The sequence below is a fragment of the Cydia strobilella genome, chromosome 19 (genome assembly GCF_947568885.1).
Source record: "Cydia strobilella chromosome 19, ilCydStro3.1, whole genome shotgun sequence".
Taxonomy (NCBI): Eukaryota; Metazoa; Arthropoda; class Insecta; order Lepidoptera; family Tortricidae; genus Cydia; species Cydia strobilella.
Genome location: NC_086059.1, coordinates 12,035,502 through 12,062,492, shown reverse-complemented (window position 1 = coordinate 12,062,492; position 26,991 = coordinate 12,035,502). Strand labels below are relative to the sequence as shown.

The following is a 26,991-nucleotide window of genomic DNA, read 5'->3' as shown; positions in this document are numbered from 1 at the left end:
AAGTTAAATAAAAGCTTGTAAAAATACTTATCCCCGTTTTGGGATTACAATTCTGGCATCACATGCAGCTAAGCTGCGGAATCAACTATCGTCCGTGGTATTTCCGGACCGATACGACCTTCAAACCTTAAAAAAAGAACGTACTCCAATCTTAAAGGCAACGCACTTGCAACTTATCTGGTGTTGCAGGTGTCCATGAGGGGTCTCTATGGTTTCTCATAAAGTTTTAAGTCATAATGTATTGTTTGTCCGCTTTTTCGTTAGTCATAATTTGGTTATTCTCAGAAACGCGTAACTTTTCAGGATTGCCATAAAACAAACCTAACCTAGGTTAGGTTAGGTTTGTTTTATGGTTTGTCTAAAGGATAACCTCACGAAAATCCTTAACGTTAACGGTTTCAGAATTATGACTAATGATAATCTGACAATCATTACATTATGACTTTTAATAATTATGTCAAACAAACCGTCCATTAGCGGCCGAAATTGTTTACCATCACCGCTCGTTTACCTCTTATAATACAAAAAAGACGAAAATCTAAGGATAGAAATTGATTGATATTGATAATTGATGTATTGAAATTTGTTATTTCATCTGTCGGCTATGAAGAGCATTGTCCTAACATTGGGAGCAGCGGATAATAACACAAACATACATACATCGTGTCATAAACATTGGAAGGAAGCGACGCACTTGTGGTTAAAATTAAAGTATGTACGTGTTACTCTGTTGTAGCTCGTAAACTTAAGGGTCACGTAACTGCTGTAAAATGTGTACAAATGACTATATTTTCCAAACCAGTCAAATAGTCTTTTTCTTCTTTCTAGCATTGTCCAGGCTTTTTGCTACGCCATGGGCCACGGGTCATGGGAGCGTCCGCTTGACAAAATAATCCCAGGAATTGGCGTAGTTCCAGTCAAATAATTATCTTGCCCTTATGAAAATTTAAAAATGTAACCTGCGACGTCTCGAATTATCACCTACTTACTTTTTACTTTATTTTTTGCTATTATTAAAAACGCAAAAACGTGGTTGGCCTTGTTATTGTAGTGTACTTACCTTAATTTCTGTAAACCAATTTAGTTTTTCAAGAGGAAACTCTTATCGTGTTTACATTTAACATTCGACAAATATTACGTCACCGATATATAAGACCGATATATAGTTGCGTTATTTTGTAGCATGGAATCAGCTTTAAATCAAAGATTTTTATCATCTAAATAACCTATGAATTTGTTTGTGTTTTTACATTATTTACAACTTCAATCTTTCCTATATAGGTAGGTTCTAATAGGTACTTATCCCATTACTGGTTACTAAAGATAGATATAACTCCGTAATAGATGGATACAGTCTAAGGAAAAAACGTGCCTCGAAAATCACGAAAATTTGATTCTCGATCAGATGGCGCCACTAGTTTTGGCCTACACTCGTATAGAGGGCTTTGACCGTTTCGTTTGTTATTTATAATTTTAACGCATACCAGTGAAAGAACATGGGTCAAAAACATATAAAAATAATTAATGCAAATAAAAAAATCATTTATCCATATTTAAATACATTTTATCGTATTTTTATAAATATTTATTTTTAGTTTTAAAGTGTGTCGACAGATGGCAGTGAATTTACTGGGGTTACAAAATTTACTATGACAGTACCGCTCTAGTATAAGTTACTCTATGCTGGTTACTAAAACTTTTTATGGGACTATATAGTAGCATATCAAAACGGTAAGTTAAAAATACCTCCCGATAATCTGGTACTTTTATTACCCGAATATAAATAGCTGTTTAAGAGATCCTCGCTAACTACTATTATAGCTACAATATAAAACCTTTATAGCACAGTAAAGGTGCGTAACTGTTATAAACTGTGTTCTATAACTGTTTTATTTCTACAGTAACATTGTAATGTCATCATCATCATAACTTAAGAGCTAACCTAAGAGCTTGCTTGCTGCTTTGCTTTTGCTGAAGTATGTATCAATTTTTATCAAGTCTAAGGGGACATACAGAACAGGATCTGAGTTCTATTTGTTTTCTTTTGGTTACCTAAAATACTGATATAATATAACTCACTACCAGCATTAGCTTCTGTTTGAACTTATATGTTGTTGTTAGTAGTTAGTTATCTTTTGTCACTTTTCCTTGATTAAACACGATATCGGGACATGTGAAACTATAATTACCTACGTATGTTATTCTAATGTTATAGAACTGATAAACTAATAAAGCTATTTGTGTCAAATTATCACACATTTCTTCAATTAGGTAATGCGTATAACACAATTTAGGTAAACACTAACATCGTATTTGTATTCGTTAAATGAACAGTTTCATTCACTACATTTATCACACATTTATATACCGTTACTTTTAATCATTTTGAATATTTAATATAGGTCCGTATCTACAATGGAAACAAGGTATTAATGAATATAAACTTAATCATACTATCATATAGTTATTTACGATACAAGTGCGGAAAACAGGAAATTCGAAACGAGTGGCGATAAATTAAAACACGACCGCAGGGAGTGTTTTAAATCGACACGAGTTGCGAATTACCTATTCACACGTGTATCGTACAAAGTTTTACAGTACATATGGCCCTTTAAACTTTCGACATATGCACGAAAAGTGCTATTTGACGCACTAGTGCGAGAAAGTAGCACCATATGTACTGTAAAAATCATTTTACGGTTTAGACTCACTTGTTTTAGTCACTCGCGCGACATGTTTCGGAGAGTCTAGGTCAATCATACTATATTATGTTACGTAATAATAAACGCAAACAAATACAATACAACAACACAATACAATATAATACAATACGACAATATAATATATCGTCCTCATAACAGCATTACGCACAATGTATCAGCAAACAGTCACGTAGGCTGACAGACAGACAGACGGCCGCCCTAACTAGCTGTTAGGCATAAAAAGAAGCCTCTACACCACCTTTATAAGGTCATGCGCGAGCGCAACCTGCCGCGTAACCCAAACAAAGAACTACAAACACACACTTGTTTGAACTCTATCCCTTCGTGTTAAGATTGATTTTGCAGTGGATACTTTATGAGAGTTAGGTTCGTTTTGTCGTAAGTAACTTAGATGACAATTAGATTCTCATTTTGAATACTAAGTCGTATAAGTGTTATGTAAATTAGTTATATTAGCGTTATAGGCTTCCTAAACAGTGGGACCTAAATATTTTAATGAGTTGAATGTCCCAAGTTTTAATACTCTTATTTTGATTGTTTGTTTTATCAGTTATTTTTAATCTCACGAACCTAGACCTAACCAAGCGCCATCTACAAATAAATAAGCAAATAGAAGTTATTTATACAAAACTTTTACTCGCTCTACCTATATCATCTATGTGTGCAGTCATCTTTTTGAGCGATGGCGCCATAACTTTGGCCTATTCTCGACTCTCGAGTAGACGGCAATACTTTTAACAAATTTAACACATACCAGTGAAAGAATAAGGATCAAAGTCAAATGGCGTTCTAAAAGTCTTAATTATGTGTCGAAAAATGGCAGTAAATTTACTGTGCCTACAAAAATTACTTTGACAATCCGCCTCTATACTATCTATTATCTTTGCCTCTATTATAAGTAGGACAGTATTTACCGTTCAAATTCCCCTTCTGGTCAACACATTTTGCCATATCGAAATGCAGACTCGATTCCGCGAAAGGAAGCTACGACGAAGTCGACGAAGACGGCAAAACGAAGAAAGAAGTCCCCGCTCTACAATCTGACCGGGAAATCTCGCATATGCACAATGACATATAAGTTGTAGAGTCTATGGTTCTGTATGAGCAGTCGCCATTTAAATGGTTTCATTTTTAGGGTTTCGTACCCAAAGGGTTAAAACGGGACCCTATTTCTAAGACTCCGCTGTCCGTCCGTCTGTCTGCCTGTCTGTCTGTTTGTCCGTCTGTCACCAGGCTGTATCTCATGAACCGTAATAGCTAGACAGTTGAAATTTTCATAGATGATGTATTTTTGTTGCCGCTATAACAACAAATACTAAAAAAAGAATAAAATAAATATTGCAACAAACGTGATTTTTTTGCCGTTTTTTGAGTAATGGTACGGAACACTTCGTGCGCGAGTCCGACTCGCACTTGGCCGGTTTTCTGATACAAGATTTTATCGCCGACTGTACTTTTCTTTTAACGGTCATGTTAATCATGTATATATACTTATCGAGACAATTTTAACAAACCTAAACTCAATATTGCGTTGTTTTATTACAAAGTTCCTATCACCACTTTTGACCTCCATTAGCTCCATCATCAGTTCAGTTCAAAATCATCATCATAAGGGGTTTTGGGTGCGGGAATATTTTACACTAGCCAAAAAAATAGGTAAAAACTTTGGATCTTTATGCTGAAACTTCAAATCTGAAGATGAAAAATCTTTGAATGCAGTTTTGTTTCTTTTTTTTAAATAAAAGAATGTTTCCATTAAGTAAAATGTGCTAACTTACGGTTTTAAGGCACTTTCCCTCCAGGGCTTATAATTTTTTTCACACTGTATATGCCTTCACGTGTTTTGGTAAATTAAATAATAAAAATAATCGGAACAATGTATGGAACCCTTTGTATGACCACCTTGCACTTGCTGTCATTTTCCTTGAGTCATTTAAAACAAGTACGACAGTACAATTATCCTCAAAGGTGAACTGGATGGGATGCCTTTAAGCGATAATGTCGTTCTTAACCGTCACCTGTACGATGTGTTTACAAACTTTGTATGGAAGTAAATGATGTTATTACCGTAGCGAGTTAAACCTGCTTTAAATACGAGTTTAAAGAGAATAATGGACTTGGTTGTTAAAATTAACATTAACATTGCATTGCTACCGACAGTCATTCTTAAGAATATCATAGCGTTGCAGATTACAACAAAAAGAACACTTATAACTAAACAATTTTTTTTACATAGAGTAAAAGAGAGAATTCAAAGTTTATATACTTAGGAACTTTTCCGAGATGGGTTCCCCTCATATGGCAGAATATTATTTGTCAGAAATACACTTCGCATAACACGTATCGCAGAAAACTTTTAGTCGAATGATACTTTCGCATAAATATATACTTGCAATAACAGTCATTTCGCATAATATTCATTTGGCAGAATTTTCAAAGTGGGTTAGGTTAGGATTTTCTGCCAAATAATATTATGCGAAAAGCAGTATGCGATTGGTGGTAATTCTGCCAAACGCAATTTGCCAAGTAACATTATGCAATGTTAAAAAACTTTCTGCAACACAATAGGGAACTATCCGAGCTACTATTATGATATGACGAAAGTTTAAATCGGGAGGAAAAGATTAGCATGCTGATTAGTGTAATGGGGTTTTCAACTGACTGATATTATTTACTATTTCCGCTATCATATTACAAAATATAAATATATCAAACTAAATAAACTTAGATATTTTGTTTTTATTTAATTACTAAATACAGGAGGATTCTTTGCAACAATGTAGATAATAATTTAAAAGTAGGTGCAAGTTTCTATTGGTGACTGAGTGTTGTGTTAAGTAAGTATGCATATAATTTGTTATCGGTACACTAATTGACACTTGTTTTGTATACAAATGTCACTCATTACCTACAAAATATTTATAAACATATCTATTCCTTACATGGTACCCGTACCATGAGTCACTGACAGTCTCAAAACTGACAGATACGCTAACGTCTACGTAATTTATTTTATATACATCTCGCTCGCGCTAATATGCGAGTTCGTACTCGCATATTAGTGCGAGATGCATAGAAAGTAAGTCACGTTCTCAATAGCGGCGATGGTGGTAGCCACACAGATCGTTCAAGCGTTTAATAATTTAACCGGCCAGTCTATTCTGCTCTACGCGAACATAACAGCTGCGCCCACACATGCCAGCTACGGTATGGTATAATCTTTATGTGCATATCTGTCCATTCAACACGTGTTTCTTTATTTATTCAACTGAAATTATGCGTGAAATTTGCGCGTAATCCTCGCGCAAATGTCACGCGCTGTCTTCTTGTCTAGTTTCATGAGAGAAATGGTTTTACAACGTAACACAATTTTTGAAATGCTTTAAAAACAAATAAAAGTGATTTTGATCCGTCAATAACATTGTTGAAGTAAAACTTCTTTAGGCGCGACTAGAGGGTAACTCAGAATTTTTCTGACGGAAGTAACGCTCAGTAGTGACACACGCACAATAGGACACGCGTCAAAGTGCCAACATAGCGACAAACGACAAAGAAGTTTTACTTTAATCGTGCGTAAAGATTACACGCACACACTTTTTTTGCAGTGTTTTAGTCGATAACTAAATTTCTAAGTATTTATTTGGTCCTGTCACAGAAACATAAACTCTTTCAACTAGAAATCTTTTAGAATTTTTACGTTTACACGGGACATCTATACCTATAGATAGCTTTGTGGAATACTTTTTGGTAGTCATAATCATAATATTTTTATTCAGAATATAATCATACAGAACACTTTTTGAAAGTCAAAAAATTGTAGAGAATAATTAAAAATAATTGACATTGAATATACAGGTCTATTAAAATGCATTAATTTAATTTTTAATTGGTGCATGCATGGATTGGATGGATTTGCAGTATACTTGTAACTAACAAAACGTGGATTGTATCGTCCGAGATAAATGATTTTTATTTTTATTTATTGCACAAATTTCAAGGACCCGTTGCATCTAATTATGGCCCAAACACCAAATGCAAATAATTAAGATCCGAACAATAAACCAAGTGGACCATATATTTCTGACAAGTTAATTTAACATAGTAGTAGTTCACTTTATTGTACACAACACGGGTATACAACATACTTGTTACACCTGCTACTTTTTTTAAATTAAATATCTTTAAAATAAAGTAGATTCGTTTTTGAATGTGTTTTCTTTGTGGTCTAATAAATATATCTAGAGTCGGCCCACGCAAAGACTTCTTTCCAAGTGCTACATCAAGTCGAGAGTTTATAGGGATATGTACGCATTCTTACTGCCAAGTTTGTGCAAACTTAGCATGGTCCGAGTCTGTAACTTACATCTGCATTATTGCATAATCTCAAGGACCCGTTGCATCTAAATATGGCCTAATAGCAACATCAAATGCTCGAATTACGATCAATAGAGCTAGAGTGGACTATATTTACGGAACGTTGACACCACTTATCGGATCTAGGGCGCATCTGGGGCCCTATCAGAGCCATGTGTCTCTGTAACATATAAGTTGTATATAAATAACATATAGTTTACATATACTTATCACCCATGAACCTAGAAATATTGTAAAAACTGTTTTAACCACGCAAATGATTTTTTTTTTCATAATTTAGGATAGTTTTAACAAGTGGTAAAGGGGAGAAATTATCCGAAACTAGGGAGACCTTCAAAAACACGTTCAGATAGTTATTTTTGCTTAAAGAAAACATCGTTTTATTCTTCCGAATGCTAGGACTCAATATAAATATAACATTGTACTACCAAAAACAAACAAATCCATATACAAAAAGAGCACTTTTGTAACAGCTATTCGAGTATTCAATAACCTTCCAGCTGATATCAAGGCACTTGAAGGTAACCGATTAAAAAAACATTTTATAGTTTGAAAGAATATTTTGAATATTAATTGGAATGTAATTAATTTGTAAATATCTTTGCATGTTATTTTAAGTTTAGTTCATAAGTTACTTAAGTATTGCATACCCGAAATGGGTAACTGTTGAAACCAATTGTAATTGTATCATGATTACCACCTACAAATGTACACAGTACTGCAATAAATCATTCTTATTCTTATTCTTATTCCTAGGAGGTATAACGGTACGCCTACGGTATATGAGCAAAAATCTGCGAAAAAACAGACTAAATACCTTTTAATTTTCAAAATACAGCAACTAAAGCGCAATAGGTATTTCGTCACCTACAGGAACCCCATTTCTCAAACGGTATTGGACTAATATTAAAAGTCCACGAACTGTCTAGTCGTATGGGTTACCATGGCAACACACTAATAATATTAGCCTAATACCATTCGAGAAATGGGCCCCCGAACATGATATTTTATCTTTTAAGCGTTGTTATTTATTTACTACAAGTCTATCGTTTTTATCATATATTATAATCATCAAATAACATAAATTTTTACTGACCCTCATCAACAAAAGATCATACATATTTAACGTCAACGTCAGTTACCCATTCATCTTTCCACCACAAACCTAAAACACATCACGATGTCGCCACTATATTTTTCAAACTACAATAAAACTATAAACAATGTTTAGTTCCTCATTCAATCACTAGTAAAAAGTAAGTTGGTGATAGGAACAAGATCACAAATCAGCTGTTATCGCTGCCGTATCGCTAGATGAAATATGGGTGAATAGAAGAAACTACAACCGCTAAGTCAATGTAGTTATTAATTAGAAATAGGGTTGCCTATGAAGAATTTCCAATACGGATGTATAGTAACTTTAAAACTTATACAAAATATATAAAATTCTTCTATTCTGACAACATTTATTTACTGGCAAGGAGTATCTAATCATTTACCATACGTTAAAAGTCATGAAATCCAACTTCATATGTGCCATTTTCAACCAAAAGGGTACTTATTGTCGCTTGTCAGTAAGGCGCTATTTCCATATAGCTTCAATTACAAATCAACATTATCGACAACCGACAATGTGGTACCTTTTGGTTGAAAAGGTCACATATATGGACCGATGATTTAGTAAAGATAGCAAGACCGGTCGTTGTGGAGATCCTTAGAGAAGGCCTGTGTGCAGCAGTGGACTTTCGGCTAATTATGATGATGCGATCATGACGCATTCCGTTTCTTTCATGCCACTTTTCCTAAGTACAATTACGGAGGCCAAATACTTATTAGGTGAGGTTTCGTAGGAGTGATTAATTACATACTAGCATAACAAGGTATTCAACATTGAACACGTGAAATCATACAAACCATGGCCATATGTCCACTCTACTAGCGTTATTCCTAAACGTTGTTATTGGCCAAATCACTTGTATATACTATGTCTATGGCCAAATCACTTGTATATACTATGTCTATGGCCAAATCACTTGTATATACTATGTCTATGGCCAAATCACTTGTATATACTATGTCTATGGCCAAATCACTTGTATATACTATGTCTATGGCCAAATCACTTGTATATACTATGTCTATGGCCAAATCACTTGTATATACTATGTCTATGGCCAAATCACTTGCATATACTATGTCTATGGCCAAATCACTTGTATATACTATGTCTATGGCCAAATCACTTGTATATACTATGTCTATGGCCAAATCACTTGTATATACTATGTCTATGTCAATCTAACAAATCGTTAACAATCGTTTGTCCCTATCCGTCATTTTGACATTTCTGTTTGTTAGAAAGATACCATTTAATAGAAGTTTGTAAGTTGCTAAGTTTTTGAATAAGGGGGTAAATGCGCACGTCTTTTCATATTAATCAAATTAAAAAGAGATAACTAAATTGAGTATAAACTTATGTTTTATGCTCTTAGATACCTTATGCAACTCTAAGAAATAATTATGAGTATTATGACTAATATTTTACTGATTACATTACTTACATTATTTTACTGACATTAGTTATGCAATTCAAAGATAATAAAGTTAATATAGGAGTGCCGTGTGAGTTTTCCAAAATTGCGAAATCTCCACATGGAAAAATTTCGGACAGTTCTCATATTTTTATGTGGGGATGGCAATTTTCCGGTTTCAAAATGAAAAGTTCCTCCATTTTCCATTAAAGTTTTCTACGATTTCTTCAAACATCTTACAACTTTTAAATACTTTTTGTAACTTGCACATGTACCTAAAGAGGCCCACTGACTATTAGTCCGCCGAACGATATCGGCCTGTCAGTTGTTCGGAACTGTCAAATTTTTGTTCTAAAATTTCCACATGGAAAAATTTCGGATAGTTCTCATATTTTTGTGTGGGGATGGCAATTTTCCGGTTTCAAAATGAAAAGTTCCTCCATTTTCCATTAAAGTTTTCTAGGATTTCTTCAAACATCTTACAACTTTTAAATACTTTTTGTAACTTGCACATGTACCTAAAGAGGCCCACTGACATCAGTCCGCCGAACGATAAGGGCCTGTCAGCTGTTCGGAACTGTCAAATTTTTGTTCTGACTGACAGGCCAATATCGTCCGGCGGACTGATAGTCAGTGGGCCCCTTAAAATAATGAAAGAATAGTTAAATAAAACTTTATTCAAAAACGCTTTATCTTACTAGATTCGTTTTGAGTGATTACTGGATTCTTCATTCATTAGCACTAAGTACCTAATCACCATTGTGTCGATGCCAATCATTAACGTAATTGTATACAAAGCGAGAGGTTATTGGACACGATTAACATCCCTAATCACCCTGCTCATTGCCGTACAATTTTGAACTGATTAGCAATGTTAATGGAAAAGAAAACCGTATATTTACATGGATACACGTCGTTGGTTTCAGTAAAAAAACTAGCGTATCATTCCTAACAGTTGCAGAATCGAAGGCTTATGGCCAGTATTAACAGTTGGGTTTGACTGGTCAAGGAAGATACATTTAATGATAATTTAATGGTGAAAATTTTGTCCCAATATTTGCACGTGCTTTTCAGACGTACTAAGGTCATACAAAGACAGGAAAATGAAAAATGTATGTGCCAGAAAGATAACGTTACGGATAGCGTAACCTTAGATACAAGGTGTCTAAAAAATAATTGCATTCCTGTTGGGATTATACTGAGCAACCTTTACTATGGGACCAACCCCGAAAACGCGAAAAAGAATTTGGCTGTTTCATACATTTTGGCTGGTCCATTATCTATGGGAGGGTAAATTTTTGTATATATAGCAGTTTACTAATTTAAGCCTGTTTAAACCAAAAGTCAAGCTGGATATCTTAAAACTCAAGCAAAAATGTGTCGTACAGTCAGAAATATGAAGAGCTGCAATAAAATCAGATAATTTGCCTATCCTGTGCCATAAATGTGTGTTTTGTGTTGTGTACAATAAAGTTTATACATACATAATTTCGTATATATGACCATGACGTAGTAAAATCTGTGTGGCCAGAGGTTTCACCTGAGGAAAGCATCAGTGTAGTTTTTAGTGTTTTGACGGTACTAAAGGCCATTTTACATTGGTACGGTTGATTCGGCTCGCATGCGAGCGCATCCTACCTGCAATGGAGCGCACGCGCCGTATTCGCAATGAGCTTTTTGCGCCATCCGCGATATCTCGGAGTTACGTAATAATAGTGTAAAGTACACTACCCTTGCGGCAGGGGTCGGTAAACCGTGTGCGAAAAAAGAGGACGACCATATTAGTGTGTAGATAGTATAGTCAGTAGCGTTTTCCTACCAAAAACGCCTGAATGACCGAGCAACGAGGTTTGTTTCACCTCCAAATTAGAACGGTACGAGTAAGTACCTATAATTAATGTCATTACCGGGTCTAACGCGATTCAATTTCATTGTTTTACCTTGTTTCCGACGTTTCAGCTAGGTTGCACTGAAATTTAAACGCGTTAGACCCGGTAATGACATTAATTATGTGTACAAAACGCGAGAGTTTAGAGGTGATTTAAATGATTTACAAGTATTATATTAAGACATATACTTAAACAAAAACCGGTCAAGTGCGAGTCGGACTCGCGTTCCAAGGGTTCCGGTTCCGTACATTACACAATTTAAACAATGTATTTTTTATGTGAAACGTGAGTGAAATGTCTTTAAAAAACCCGTAGGGTTCGGATCAAAAACTAAATAATTAAGCCCGACTCACGCTTGACTGCACATTTCTAATAGGTTTTCCTGTAATCTATATCTATTTTGTGTATTTTTTCAAAATTTTAGACCCAGTAGTTTTGGAGATAAAGTGGGGGGAATGGTCATTTTTTGCCTATTTTCTTGCATAACTTCTAAATTGTTTATCCTAAAATTATAAAAAAAATATATTTGAGATTCTCACAATGAGCTCTTTCATTTGATATGCAACACGATATAGTTTGAAAAACTTTATTTTTAATTTTCACATTTACCCCCCAAAAGTGGCCCCCATGTTTAAAATTAATTTGTTTACGTTACATTTTCGTCTTTGGGTCACAAACTTACATATGTATACCAAATTTCATCTTAATTGGTCCGGTAGTTTTGGAGAAAATAGGCTGTGACAGACGGACAGACAAACAGACAGACAGACGCACGAGTGATCCTATAAGGGTTCCGGTTTTTTTCCTTTTGAGGTACGGAACCCTAAAAACTGCCTGTTAGGTCAAAATCGTGTCATCGTTTTTATTAAACTCAAGAAACTATTTATAAGCATACACCACGTAAGATATCCTCAATAAATTATCAATTTTAGGTTAACATTGCAACATTAATGCAGCGTTGGTCAACAGTTTCCAAGTTGCCACAGAAAGGAGGGTAATGTTCGCGTGTATGTGAATTTAGTTATTGCAACTAGGCATGTAGTTACTGTAGGCGATAGCATCAGTATATTTAGGCATACGAATACGTAAATTGGTATTTATTTCCTGTCCGTTTATAAAACTTTAGTTTTGTAACTGTGACTTCAAAGATTTTGACATTTTTTTTAGTAGGCATGAAATAAGGCCCGGTTCTTAATGTTGTTAACTTCGAAAATTTCATATACACATATATGGACACATAATTTGAACTCATATTATGTCCGCTAGTATCATAGACAAAAAAGCAAGCATTAAAGACATGAATAATAAAAAATTAAAATAAAACGATGGGCCTTATTTGGTGCAGGTACCTTACTCTCCAGAGCCTGACTGAAGTCAAGGAGTCAAGCGACAATCGTTGATATTAGTCTGTCCAGCCATTTCCGTCAGCATAAAAAAACCAAATTAAAAAAATGTAGGCGCGAAGGGTTATCGTACCATAGAAAATTTTAATTTCGCTCCTTTGTCTACTGACAAAGTTGTTTGATAGACTATAGACAACGCCAATCGGAAGTGAATTAATGTACGAAAATTACCACGTGACTTTTCTTTATACCTGTCATCCCCGTACACTTTTTCTTTTAGATCAGCGTCCCAGTGTGTATGTATGTGTGAGTCCATGAAATCACCATAAATCCACATCTTCTCAAATTAAATTAATATAAAATATTTCATATTGTCTGGGTTACCGCGATAGTTACTCATGAAATAAAACTATGAAAACGGATTATATCGCGTATATTGAATTTATAAAACATCCCGACGTTTCGAACCCTTTACAGCGTTCGTGGTCTAAACGGGTGACAGGAAAAACTACAAAGTGCAAAAATAAAATACTAATAATAATGAACCATCATAGACTATAAACTTTAAGGCTGGTTGTACATGCATGTCGGGATGTATTATAAATTCAATATACGCGATATAATCCGTTTTCATAGTTTTATTTCATAAAATATTTAGTTTAAATACCAAGTCAATATCGTGCTAGGTAAAATTTATATTGCATTGATTTCCAGTGTTTATTGTGAAAACTGGGTAGAAATAATTACACCTAAACTACCTACTGCGAGTATATAAACTACATTGGTGTATTTATCCTGGCAAATTGGAAAGATTCATTAAACACCTAAATATTTAATTTAGTATTATTGGTATTGGGTTTTTTGGTTTTTTGGAGCGACAATTCAATATTGGTTTACTTTTGAATACCCGAAGTTTCAGCATTAATATGCATTACGAGAAGGTACTTAAGGCGGTTTCCTGAGCCAATGGCGAAAAATCTCCTTATATGATCATGTTTTTCTAAGAGGCGTTGATATTCGTACGCGTGAAAAAAATATATGTAGTTCTTGACTATATTATCTTTAATATCATAGCTTCCGATACACGAATTATGACACTTCACTCGATACAATTAATTCCCAAAGTAACCTCTAAATCTGACTTTTAATCCAACTTTACTCGGTTATTTATTATGTGATACTATAAACAAAAAAAGAAAAAATACCAATCTTACCTTAAATAGTAATTTCATAGCTTTCGAATTTCGATATTGTAAGGTAACGTTTTTAAAATAAATAAAAATCGACAAAATTCGATCAAAATTGACACGCGCATGATCTTTCCCGTTCTTTCTTACGAAATGTGACAGTGACAGCAGCGAACCGATAGAACGGCCTTAACGTTCTAAATAAACTAAGATTCCATTATCAACCAGACTACCTAAACTACTACTTACTTATGTATAGGTCTTTTATAAGTTTAAACTTTGATAACGGTTATCGAGAAAAGACATTCATACACGGAATAATAGGCCAATTTGACTTCGTAACTATATTTTATATCATGCGTCTTACACGCTTAATTTTTTTTTATTGTAAAGTGTACGTCCGCCGTGCAGGTTTCGACGACTCAAATAAAACTTCAATTGTTAGTGAACTGATTATATTCTTCCCATAAGGACTGGTTTACAAGCGTTCTTGCCAAAACGGTTAAGTGCAGAAGTGGTGGTGGTGGTGATGGCGGCTGATGAAAGTGATTTAGCAAAATTTAAAAGTAAAAAAGGTGATTTAAATTTAGGTGCCTCTAATTGGCCGCGATAACATAAAGTATGCTCATCATCATATATTTAAGAGTTATACTCTTGTCGGTGGAGCGATTTCCATAAGTGTCGGTCCTCTGCCTTCTCCTTGACAGCCTGATACGACACGACGTTGAGTTTTTCCTTTACTTGATCTATGTATGTTCTCCTTGGTCTGCCCCTCCGCCTCCTTGCCTCAACTCTCCCTTCAATTATGTTCTTGATAAATTCGTCGTGTCGTAGCAGGTGTCCAAGCATCTTTCCTCTTCTATTTTCTATGGTTCTCAACAAACTCCTCTTCTCTCCTACCATGCGTAAAACCTCTTCATTTGTTTTCTTCTCCGTCCAACTGACCTTTGCCATTCGGCGCCAGCACCACATCTCAAAAGCCTCCAGCCTTTCCCTATCACGTTGCCTCATTGTCCACGTTTCGCTTCCGTATAGTGCTATACTCCAGATGTACACTTTTATGAGCCTCTTGCGTATTTTGCCTGATATTCGGGCTTTAAATAGGCACTTTTTTGTGTTAAAAGCGTTTTTAGCCATCGCTATTCTGGTAGTAAAGTATGCTATTTAACATTTAAAACCTTCACGCTTTGAACACATATTAAATCACGATATACCCGATAAATAAATAAAATAAACCGATTATAAATGTGGTTTAATAAAGTATGCTAATAACAATAACTTAAAAAAAAACAATAACTTTAATAATGTGGTAATGATAATGACAGCAAATCTGTTCGTATTGTTCGTAATGACAACTTCCATGTCTATAACCAAATGGACGTAAGTACTTTTATATTTCTTACAAGGTTACGTTGTTTTAAACTATTTATTTTTAAAAACTGTACCCAATTAGCAATGTATTGTTTTTTCGACTTATTTGGCAATAAAGTGCACTAGTGCGTAAAATTCAATGTGTCATACACTTCTGATTGTATTAAATTAATCAAGATTTTGTTCCTTAATTAAGATTATTTTAAGCTCACGAGGAATTGCAATTTTCCCCGTAGAATCACCTTCAACAATATCTTACAACTTGTAAGATAAGTAACAAGCATGCAATGATATAAAATTGAATAACTTTATTACTCTACCAATGGAGTTGTATCACTTGTATCAGATTTTTAAGCAGTTCGGTTCGCCACGTAAATATGATACGTTTTAATTACTTTAGGATTATATGTATAATTATTATGTATATGGTTTATTCTCAGTTTAAGTTAGAACTTTTTTTGAGTCTCTTAATTATTGCTAGTGTTCCTAGAAAAAGCGTGCGAGTTAAAAAATCTATAGCTATAGCTTGTCAGTAGAAAAACGCACGAAATTCAAATTTTCTATGGGACGACATCCCTTCGCGCCTACATTTATTAAATTTGCCACCTTTTTCTACTGACTAGATTTGCTTGACCAACTATAGTTGGTCAAACCAAATTGTCAGTATACAATAAAACATATAATTGTAAGAACAAAAAAAACTATACTCATCCTTTTCTTTTGGGTGCTAGTACTAGTGTAAGACAAAGATAGTATGATTCTCTCTGACCTATATTTGAAATGAGACAGTCCTTTGACAAATAATAATAAACCTATAATCATAAAACCGACCGTGCCTAACTGCCTATATTTTTTTTTGTCTGACGTCATTGTTTTGTGAAATGATAACTGGGAAAACTACATTATTATAATGTTCCAGATCATTAATTATTAATACATTATAGACGTATCATATTTACGTATAGAAAGATTCAGTGGTATTCTGCGGTTTAATAATACTTCCACGTAATTGGCGATGCGAAGAACTGTAAAGTAGGTCATATTTTGTATTGAGTAACTTTTAAGTACATTATTTTTAAACTGATGCTATTTTAACCGCAATAATATGATTTTTGTTGGCTGCATATTGTTTCCTTTGCCATTTAAAAAGTCATGGGTGAATGACCATAAACAAAAACTCGAATTAAAAAGTTTCATTGCGGCTGTGTGAGTAATTTATGTGAATAGATATTTGACTTCCTGTTAAATAGGAAACGCAACTTAAAAGCAATATTTATTGATACAATTGTAAAAGGATATTGCCTAAAAAGACTTATATTTCGCGTTTCTAAATTACCTTATACTTAATTTATAATTCACTCGTATAAATGAAGCTAGAATATAAATTCCCATTTAGTAACTGATTTGACTATGTCGGACACTGTCCTGTTAAATAGGTATTCGAAAAACTTAATCGCATATCGATTCTCAGAACAGTTTGAATTCCATTCTAAAAACCCAGACGGCTATCCGTTATGTCCTCTGGGTTTTTTTATTATCTCTTAGTCTAATCTAAACAGGAATATAATGACATTAATGACCTAATCTTATTAATGACCTGACCTTCTATCCAAGATCCACTAGAAATAAAGACAAATTATTCTTGCCAAGATCTAGAGTCAGGTTTCACAAAAACAACTCGTTCTGTATGGCTATCCAAATTTATAACCAGCTGCCTAAATGTATCCTGGAATGTCCTACACATCGCTTCAAGAAAACACTTACGGAATGGCTACTAGACAGATGCTTTTACTCAGTAAAGGACTATTTAGCAAATAACCCTAATATCTAGTTGCTAAGATTCCAACTAACTTTAATTTCTGACATAAGTTACTCTGATTTAATACTATAAAAATGTTAGATACAGTTTTGACCATGTTTTGACTATGAAATTTATTTATTGTGTAATATTTTGACATTATATTTCTGTGATATTTTGGTGGTAGTGTATACATTGTTAGTCTCTAATTGTACCTGTAAATAAATATTGTAAATATTGCATGCCTTCTGTTTGGTAGAACATAAGACACGCTTCTTTTAAATGTTTATCTACTTATGTAATACTATGTTCTTGCAATAAATAATTGATTGATTGATTGATTGATTGATTGATAATTTAAGGATTGGGCGTTGGTCTGCTACCTATTTTAAAATAACACGAGTATTAAGTAGTTTCTAAAGATAACTGTTTATCTTGAGTACACAATTATTAAAATGACATGAGGAATGAGTAAAATTCACGTGGTATTTACTATCCAGACAGAGACACCTAAATCAATTTAAAAGTCATTTCAATTCGGTCACTTGAGCGCATGAATGGGAGTTACGAAGTTAAATTTAGAACGAAATTATGAATGGAACGAAATGGCGCCATAAAAGAGTTTTATGTTTCAAAGACGTGTGAATAAAATTATAGAGGAAGCGATAATGTTTACGATTGAAAGGCCATCACTAGTTCCTTTCCTGTGACTATGGTTGACATTGGCGTTTTCGCGCCAAAATGAAACGTCAGAATGTGCAAGCAAACTTTTTAAATTTCTATATGCGTATTGCTTACGAAGCAAATAATGCAAATTGAATTTGATTCCAGTTAGTCGTTTGATTTGTAATGCCAATGTCGTAATGCTGGCAAGTTATCAGGCAGTAGGTAAGTCAGGATGCAAACTTTGTAGTTGGTTTGATGTTATGTTAACTTGATAAAAAACTTTACGTAATTTGAAAAACAGAGTAGTACTTACTACTTATAGTTTTTTTTTCTAATAGGTAGTGATGTAATTTTTTACTATTAATAAAAACTACTACATATACTTATTAGGCTCATTGTGGTTTTGGTTTATTGCGTTTATATATATTTACTCGCAATTTGGTTTACACTTTGCTAGAATTTATTTAGCATTTGTTGTAATATTATTGTTTGTGTTATTATGATTACAGAGACCTTACTGCTGTTCTCAATTAGTCATTGTTTCCGTTTAATTAAAACTTAATTGCTCACTCTTAACGCTAACCGGGATCAATTTATTTAACGAAACAAATGACACACACAACAGGAAACGCTGTACATATAAGAGGTGTAGACGCAAGCCGCCTTATATACAATAATTAATTCAACACGCATTGCAATGATCTAACCACTTACCTCATCTTCTTCGTCTTCGTTGTAATATGGGTCTAGAAGCAAAACGTTTCTCCAGTATAGGACGTCTGCGGTGACCGCATAGGCGTCATTATCTGTTAAATTTGCGTACACAGGACTGTCTCTACCGACTCCTTCGGAGCTTGCACTGATAGAACAGCTTTCAACTTCCACACTACCGCCACAAGAGCACCCCTCGTCCGTAAAACTGTATCCATACTCGATCTCCTCGTAAATGTTCTCGTCGGTGGTGATCGCGTCGCGCACCGGCTCGTACCCGCCGTCGTCAGGCTTGTCCGGCGTCATGGCGTCGACTGCGCACCTGTCTCCCACCTCGTGCAGCGCGTACACTGAGTATTGCGTCGGCGTGAAGTCACTGGCCGTATCGAAAGACAATCGCGATATAGTTGCGTGGTTCTGCGATAACACCCTTCGTAAAATCTCATCGGAGTTATGGAAGCCAGTGGACTGGGACCAAACCGTAGCGTACCTGTCTTTAGGATCGTCTGCGTCGCTGCATTCTTTATAACTCCAACATGTACTCTCAGAATCGCTATCACTATCTCGCTTAACTTTGTTTACACTAGTCTTCAATTCCATATTGTCATAACAAGATGAACTAGACGATGGCGTTTTTAACCTAGACCGCCTTGGCGGGACCGGCGTGCCTTCACCTTGGTAAAAAATAGTATTTACAACATTCACTTTCTCACACTTAGCCGGCGTGCTAGTAACGAAAGAGACGTCAGATAAAGTCGATTCACAATCGCTACACTCGTCGCCGTTTTCCTTGGCCTTGGCTACACCGTTTTCTTTCACTGCAACATCACAGTTTTCACTCGGCGCACTTATTTGTACCGGAGTCACTTCAAAACTGTTTCCCACTTCCTTAACTTCGAAGCCATTTTCGAATCCTTCCAAACACTCGTCAAAAATATTCAAAATGCTAAGAGACACTTCCTGTTCCTCTGGACCTAAAATCTTCTGATATTCGTCTAATTTATAGATCTCTTTTCCTAACTGCGAGAGTATTTCATCGAACGCGCTATCCGGTGTTGTAGTTGTGGTGGAATCCGAGTCTTCCGAGTCAGATAAATCCGTTTTCACAGTCACTAAAGGGTCGTATTCTTCCGTAGAATCGCGTATAGTTGTTAGCCAAGCGATTATTGGCTGTGCCGTGCTGTCGGCACGCAGTATTGTCGCGACGGCGTTCGGAATCCAACTCGCGGCCTGACACGCCATCCTGCATTGATAACCGCTTAATGATTCACTGTTTGTTTACTTATTTCCAGTAACCGTGTGCTTCGCTCGCAGTTACGAGTGCCTCTGTCTTTTGAGACATTTGCACCCGTTATCGGACCGAACGAAACAGCAGAGATCTCTGACCTTACTGATTAGTTATTTTTGCACGAATTTTATCTCGAAAACACTAAAGATTGGCACAATTTTTAACATTAAAATTTAATTACTATTTATCACGAAACTTTTTAACAACCAACAAAAATTAAAAACAAAACGCGTTAAAAATAAAAAAGGAAACCATAAACAATTTCATAACGTTTCCCGCCTTCCCGTTCGCGGGCTTTCGTTCGAAAATCGAACGAGGCGTCCGCGCGCGCCGCGGCCGGTGCGATAGTGCTGCAATTAATTCAGAGTCCATGATGTGAGTCGAGTCTGTGTTGACCGATATTCTACGTTATTTCCGACTCGATCCCGCTCGATCTGAAACGGTGTTTCATCCCTATCATTACTCCGCTCATACGCCGTTGTTTGTTGGGGAGCGGCGTGGCGTAACCGCACTAAAAACTAAAAGCAAATGCAGTAGATAAATGAAGCAGATCGGCGCCACGTTACCTACATGCACACAGATAGCCAATCATGCAATGCAACAGACGAGAGACCACCGTGGCTGATTCGATTAATGATTGTTTAAATCTAGTTTTTATTTGGCTTTTTTTTACTACGGACGTCATTTATGCTTGTTTTAGCATTACTTTTCAGATCTAACTCCCTTGAGCTAAACTATCTAAGTATACTATGAATCAGTTATCTTCTCATCCATTCGTTAAAAACAACACTGTACTTACTCATTAATTTTGTCTTTTACATTCAAATATTTCAAATAGAGAATCCCATTTAAATAGGATCATAATATTCATGAATCATGAATAATGGAATTTCACGCAAGTTTTTCTTTTCACACTTTTTTACTTAAATTCTAGTGTTTGACGTCATAAACACTACCTACAACATAAGTTAAATCTGTTTGTGACTCACCCGAATAGGTACCTAATTTAAAAAAACCCACTCCTAAGTCCTAACCAACTAAACAAGAAAAAATCGGGTCGCTAATTCCTATTGAAGTTTACAGCAAAACCGAACTCAAACGATGTAAAAACCTTTCATGTGGCATTCGGGCTATGCATGCAACAATTTTAGCTCCCATAATGAATGAGCAAACTCAACATGCATTTCTATAGACTTACAAATATAACTCAGAAGACGTTGGCGACTTAAACACATTGCCAAAAAGACTAGTTTAGCATAATACAAGCCAAAGATAACTTGGTAAATTTGCACAACGGACTCGTTCAGAACGTAGTATTTACACGTTGTAAACGTCAAAAGTAGACCGTAAATTTCGCACCACAGATACAATAATCATTCGCGGGCATTTTGTTACTCTATGGTTTTGCAATAGCTGTCAATGGACACTGTTCGTTTTGAAATTACTTTTAAAAGCTCTTATATTTAGAACGCTACTTTGAAATTTAAATTCAATGTTTGATAGCATAAGATGGATTATGAAAATTACGTGTCATGTATTTAAGGTAAGTACCTACCTAATGGCGATACTGGGTCATAATGTATTTGTGTTGGTAAATGACTTAGTAAATATGGCGGACACAAGGAAATGGTGTAATATGGGTTTAAAACTAATTAACAGATAATCTTAGCTTTTGCTAATTAAAGGTTATTAAGGAAAACATTATCATGGTGTTTACGACACGTTGTACCTATTTAAAACAATAATAAACATATTTTCTGAGAATAAACTGTTGGCGGATCTAATTATAGCTCCCGCAATTTCGAAACTAACTGTCTGTCTCTCAATCTGTCTGTTACATCTTCTCGTCTAAACAGCTGAACCAACCAAGAAGAAACTTGGTATGAATATATAAATGATTGCCGGGAAAGGACATAATGATATGATTTTATCAAAGAAAACACTACTAGTCCATCCAAACTGCATTACATCTGTCCGTCTGTCGCTTTGACAGTAACACAAATAACTACTCTTTAAATTTGATGCTTCGAGGCTTTAAGGCTTCAAAATAGTCAATTAACGGTGTCAAAGATGACATACTGGAGCGACCAAGGTGCTCAAAATATCTAAACTATCTATATATATATATGGGACATTTTCTATGAAAAGGGACCTTATTGTCGATGGCACTTAAGCGGCACAGCGTCGCGCGGCATTGCATTTATATCGGAGCATCGTTAATAATGGCATAAGCGCCATCGACAATAAGGTCCCTTTTTATAGAAAATACCACATATATCTGATGACTGTACAAAAGTGACTAACAGTGTCAATGAGCCATGTGGTGGGGAAAAGCACTAATTGGTCTACATTGGGCCAATGGGGTACAATTAGCCACGATTAGGGCAATTGACTGAATTGACCGTGGCGCACAGCTGTCTTGTCTGAGAGTCGGTAGCTGTCAAAAATGTCTTGATACCTATTAGAATAGAATAAGAATATAAATCATAATATTACATGCCTATATGTTTATGTATGCTAGTTTTAAGGTATTTATCTATGGGCCACTAAATAGTTCACTGAAATAAAGTTCATAATTCATAATTTATTTATTGCATCCATGGTTTACATTTGGTGGTACATACATAGTGGGTTTCACATGGACCCTGGTAGGGCACAGCAATAGTCTTAAATCTAAAGTATGTTAGGTATTAGTATTAATGTAATCATTATATAAACTAGGTCTTATGACAATGGTTAAGACATTGTAATTTAAAATTATATTGCAACAAATTTATTAATGTCTTGGAGATATTATTAACAATTAAATTTAACATTGAAAATGTAGGGTATATGTATAATATTTGTTTATTTAATAGTTATGTCAAGAATGTCAAGATTAAGAATTTGTATGTCATGCAATGTTTAATAAGAATTGGTAAAAAATAAATCGAATAAAAATAACAATGTGAGTAATAAGTTTTTCATTCATTTTCATTCATTCATATATTTAGTCCCTTCAGTGACCTAGCTAATGCTCGAATATGAAGCTGTAGATTGAACTATTACCAAGTTCTAGCTAAGTAGAGGATACGGATAAGAAATATCTTTGAAACATAAAAATTTAATACAGGCTAACCTAACATGCCTAGGCTATGCCTTCCGTACTTGAGAATTCCTCTTAAGCCATCGATATTATTAGGTAATAAATAAGTTTTCGATAGAACATAAAATAGGTGTCAAAATAGCAGAATAAAAATCACAAACAGTATACAACTGTAACGGATAAGAAGATGACTTTTTAACCCAAGTAAAAAAACAAAGATAAGATAGGCAGTATTCGCTATATGCGAAGCGATGATAGCGACCAACGTAGCGAAAAGTTTGCTTTTATGTCCCAATTTTTCATAATATTTGACATCTGTCATCTATCTAATAGCTATAATATGTCCCTTGGTTGCATAGACATAGTATACACAAGTAGCATAGAGTAACTTATACTAGAGCGGTACTGTCATAGTAAATTTTGTAACCCCAGTGAATTCACTGCCATCTGTCGACACACTTTAAAACTAAAAATAAATATTTATAAAAATACGATAAAATGTATTTAAATATGGATAAATGATTTTTTTTATTTGCATTAATTATTTTTATGATTTTGACCCATGTTCTTTCACTGATATGCGTTAAAATTGTTAAATAACAAACAAAACCGTCAACGCCATCTATACGACAGTAAGCCAAAGCTAGTAGCGCCCTCTGAACGAGAATCAAATTTTCTTGATTTTCGAGGCACGTTTTTTCCTTAGACTGTATACATCTATTACCAAGTAGTTATAGACGCGCTAACGAGCGACTGGGGGTAAGAGAAAGAATATTCATATAAAATTTGGGCAGCATAAGATTTTTTTCTCTTTCACTCTTATAAATTTCGTTATTTCGCCATCGCCTCCTACCTATGATGCCACCCGGTCGGTGATAAGGACAAAGCATGGCACTATTTTCTCTTTCCTCTTATAGGAATCGCAATAAGACTATATTTCTCTATCAAAGAGTGTCAGGCCCTTGCTTGGTTGTAACTGCACACAGGAAGGAAGTTTTTGTCACAATTTTCAACGTTTTCAATGCACTCAAGTGTAGGAGTGTATTAGGTGCTTGGCGTGCGTGAAAAGAAGTATGTAGCTAAGTGTCTATGTAAATACAAGGGAAATAAATATTTGTGAATACATTACTACCTATTGTATAATTTTAATTATACCTTTGTAATAAAGTTAATAACAAACTAACAATCAAGTTGTCCCTTGATAAGGGTCGTTGGCCTTATTGGTAATAGCGAATATTATCTATTGTCATTCCTAAGGCTTACCGAGCAAAGGCGGCCTTAGAAAAAGGCAAGAAAAAGGTTAGTAATAAACGAGCAATCAAAATCGTTGTTAGCGTGCCATCCATCCATTCTTAATATACTTAATCCACACTAATATTATAAATGCGAAAGTCTGTCTGTTTGTGTGTTACCTTTTCACGCTTAAACCGCTAAACCGATTTAGTTGAAATTTGGCATAGAGCGTTTGATTCCCGGGGAAGGACATAGGATATATTTATGTCGGAAATCATCCCTAAAGACTGTGAAAAGGGGGGTGAAATTGAGAGATTTAATGAATTGCCTGATAATTGATGTCAAGCATTAAATTAAATTAAATAATTTCTTTATTCAGACACGGTGTTCCAAATTTGTTAGTTTGTTACTTAAAAGCTAGGTTATTTATACTAAAACTATTTTTATTACCATTTATTACACACTACTTTAATTTAAAAACATCGCGGCGTTTGCAGAAACTTCAGCTCAACTAGAACATCTAATGTTAATAATGGACACAGTATTTAACGAATTAGGCTTAAAGATAAACATAAAGAAAACTAAGACCCTTACAACTTCAAACCGCAAAATTAATCATCCTCCAATAGTTCTCAACAACATCCCAATTCAGCAGGTTGAAAGTTTCAAATATTTAGGTAGCTTAATTACCAGGGACTCCAGGTGCACACCAGACATCGTTGCAAGGATTGATATATGGCAAAAAAAGCTTTCAACCACAAGAAACAATTATTGAAATCCCGTTTATCATGCAGAATCAAGAAGCTACTGATTAAGGTGTACATCTGGAGTATAGCCCTTTATGGAAGTGAAACATGGACAATGACCCTAAGAGATAGAAAGAGAATTGAAGCATTTGAAATGTGGTGCTGGAGGCGAATGGAAGGCATTAGTTGGAGAGATAGGATAACGAATGAGGAGGTGCTAAGAAGAGGCGGGAAAATGATTGGACACTTAATACGACACGACTACTTATTTAAAACTATCCTGGAGGGGCGGATAGGAAGGAAGCGGGGTAGAGGAAAACCCAGACGCAGCTTTTTAGATCAAGTGAAAGAATAAGTAGGGGTCGTGTCGTATCAAAAAGTCAAAGAGCTGGCGCGGGATAGGGAAAGCTGGAAGATACTCCACCGACAAGAGAGTAACTCTTAAGTTAATGATGATAATTTAAAAAATATATATCCCCTGAATGGGGGTTTATAAGTGAAGACATCCAATGTCTTTGTAAAAGACTATCTGGCCAGCTATCTGTCAGCTAACATATTTAGTATGCTGTTGGCACTACCCTGTATTCTGCTTCTGATGGACATGATTTTTTAAAGAGATACACTCGACTTTTTTTCTAAGGTAGGTAAATTTAATGTTTTTCCTACTGAGAATCACGAGAACGTGCATCTAACATCAATCCGATATTTTAAAGATATCGAAATCATACCAGTCAGCTGTCATTAACGTACCGCTGCCGGTTATTATAAGTTTATCTAAAATATTCATAAACCATAGATATTCAGATTTATGAGTTCATAATGTATGTGAGATCCATCGATCTCTTTTCACTGGTTTGCGACACGCTTGCGCTCGCGCACAAAGGGCACACACGAGACACGACCAGACAACAAGGTCAAGTCATTCATTCACTTCCTCGTTCACTCGCGAATGGGCTTCGGCCTTACTAATAATTAAACATTGATAACGGTCTAATAATAATGCAAGGCTTAAAAATAATTTATATTGTAATTTAATATTATGAAATAAATAAATCTAAATCTATATTAAACCTAGTATTTACTAATAGTTGTTGCCTTCAGAAGAGTGTGTATGGTAATATCTACAGGGTGGCTAAAAATAAGTGCATTTCCGTTGCCAGCGAGGTTTTGGGATTATACTGAGCAACTTTTACTATGGGACCAACCACGAAATCGCGAAAAAAAAATTTACCCTCCCATAGAAAATGGACCAGTCAAAATGTATGAAACAGCCCAATTTCTTATCGCGATTTCGGGGTTGGTCCCATAGTAAAAGTTGCTCAGTATAATCCCAAAACCTCCCTGGCAACAGGAATGTACTATTTTTTAGCCACCGTGTCGTGTATAAGTACTTTACTTACCTATATGAATACTTTCTCACTCTAACAGATAGCTGCATACTTTTCTGGCAGAAGGCAGAATTACAACCAGGACCATGAGAGTAGTCGGTTTAAAAACTTTAAAATAAATACTATAGCCGGTTAACCAAATTTTCAGTAGAAAAAGCGAAATTAAAATTTTCTACGGGACGATTACCCTTCGCGCCAATTTTTTTTAATTTGCCGCTTAATTCTACTGACGGAAATAGTTTGACATACTATACATGTGAAATGTTGCTGCTGATAATTGTTGTTTAATTTTTGTCTGCTTATGATAAGCATCGTGGATTTCGTGGATGTAAATAGTTGTAAATATGAAATACTGTATTTGACATGTAAAACTATGTTTTATAAAGGAATAAATGAATGAATGAATGAATTATGATCGAACTTTTAGTCATAGTTTTTCTTTTCATTGTTTTCGAAAGCGATTTTCCAACAGACGTTCGAATTATTGACCACTACGCACATATGAAAGCTTTCGTGAAGGATTGTCGATCTACTTACATATAAATTTCTGATCGTTAGTGTTTACCATGCCATACATGCGTTATTAACAGCGCATAAATTGTTCTTAAATAAAAAAAGTCACAGTTACTATAAATCCCATCAATCATCAACTTCA

At 35.0% G+C, this 26,991-nt stretch overlaps 3 protein-coding genes across 8 annotated transcripts in view; 2 read left to right on the top strand and 1 right to left on the bottom strand.

Moving 5' to 3' along the window:
• Nucleotides 1-26,991, top strand: part of LOC134749941 (retinol dehydrogenase 12-like) — a 463,382-nt gene that overhangs the window by 304,710 nt on the left and 131,681 nt on the right. The gene's annotated exons all lie outside the window — the stretch shown is intronic.
• Nucleotides 1-26,991, bottom strand: part of LOC134749906 (uncharacterized) — a 188,946-nt gene that overhangs the window by 34,398 nt on the left and 127,557 nt on the right. The window contains exon 1 of one of the 5 annotated variants that reach the window (XM_063684914.1): nucleotides 18,600-20,130. The exons of 3 other annotated variants lie outside the window; for them this stretch is intronic. In XM_063684914.1, coding sequence (XP_063540984.1) covers nucleotides 18,600-19,838 — 1,239 coding nt within the window. In that variant the 5' untranslated portion in view covers nucleotides 19,839-20,130. Of the gene's footprint in view, nucleotides 1-18,599; nucleotides 20,131-26,991 lie in introns of those variants that run through there. One more of the 5 variants, XM_063684913.1, reaches the window with a different exon arrangement.
• The window catches only part of LOC134749944 (alpha-tocopherol transfer protein-like), a 214,942-nt gene that overhangs the window by 120,759 nt on the left and 67,192 nt on the right, over nucleotides 1-26,991 (top strand). The gene's annotated exons all lie outside the window — the stretch shown is intronic.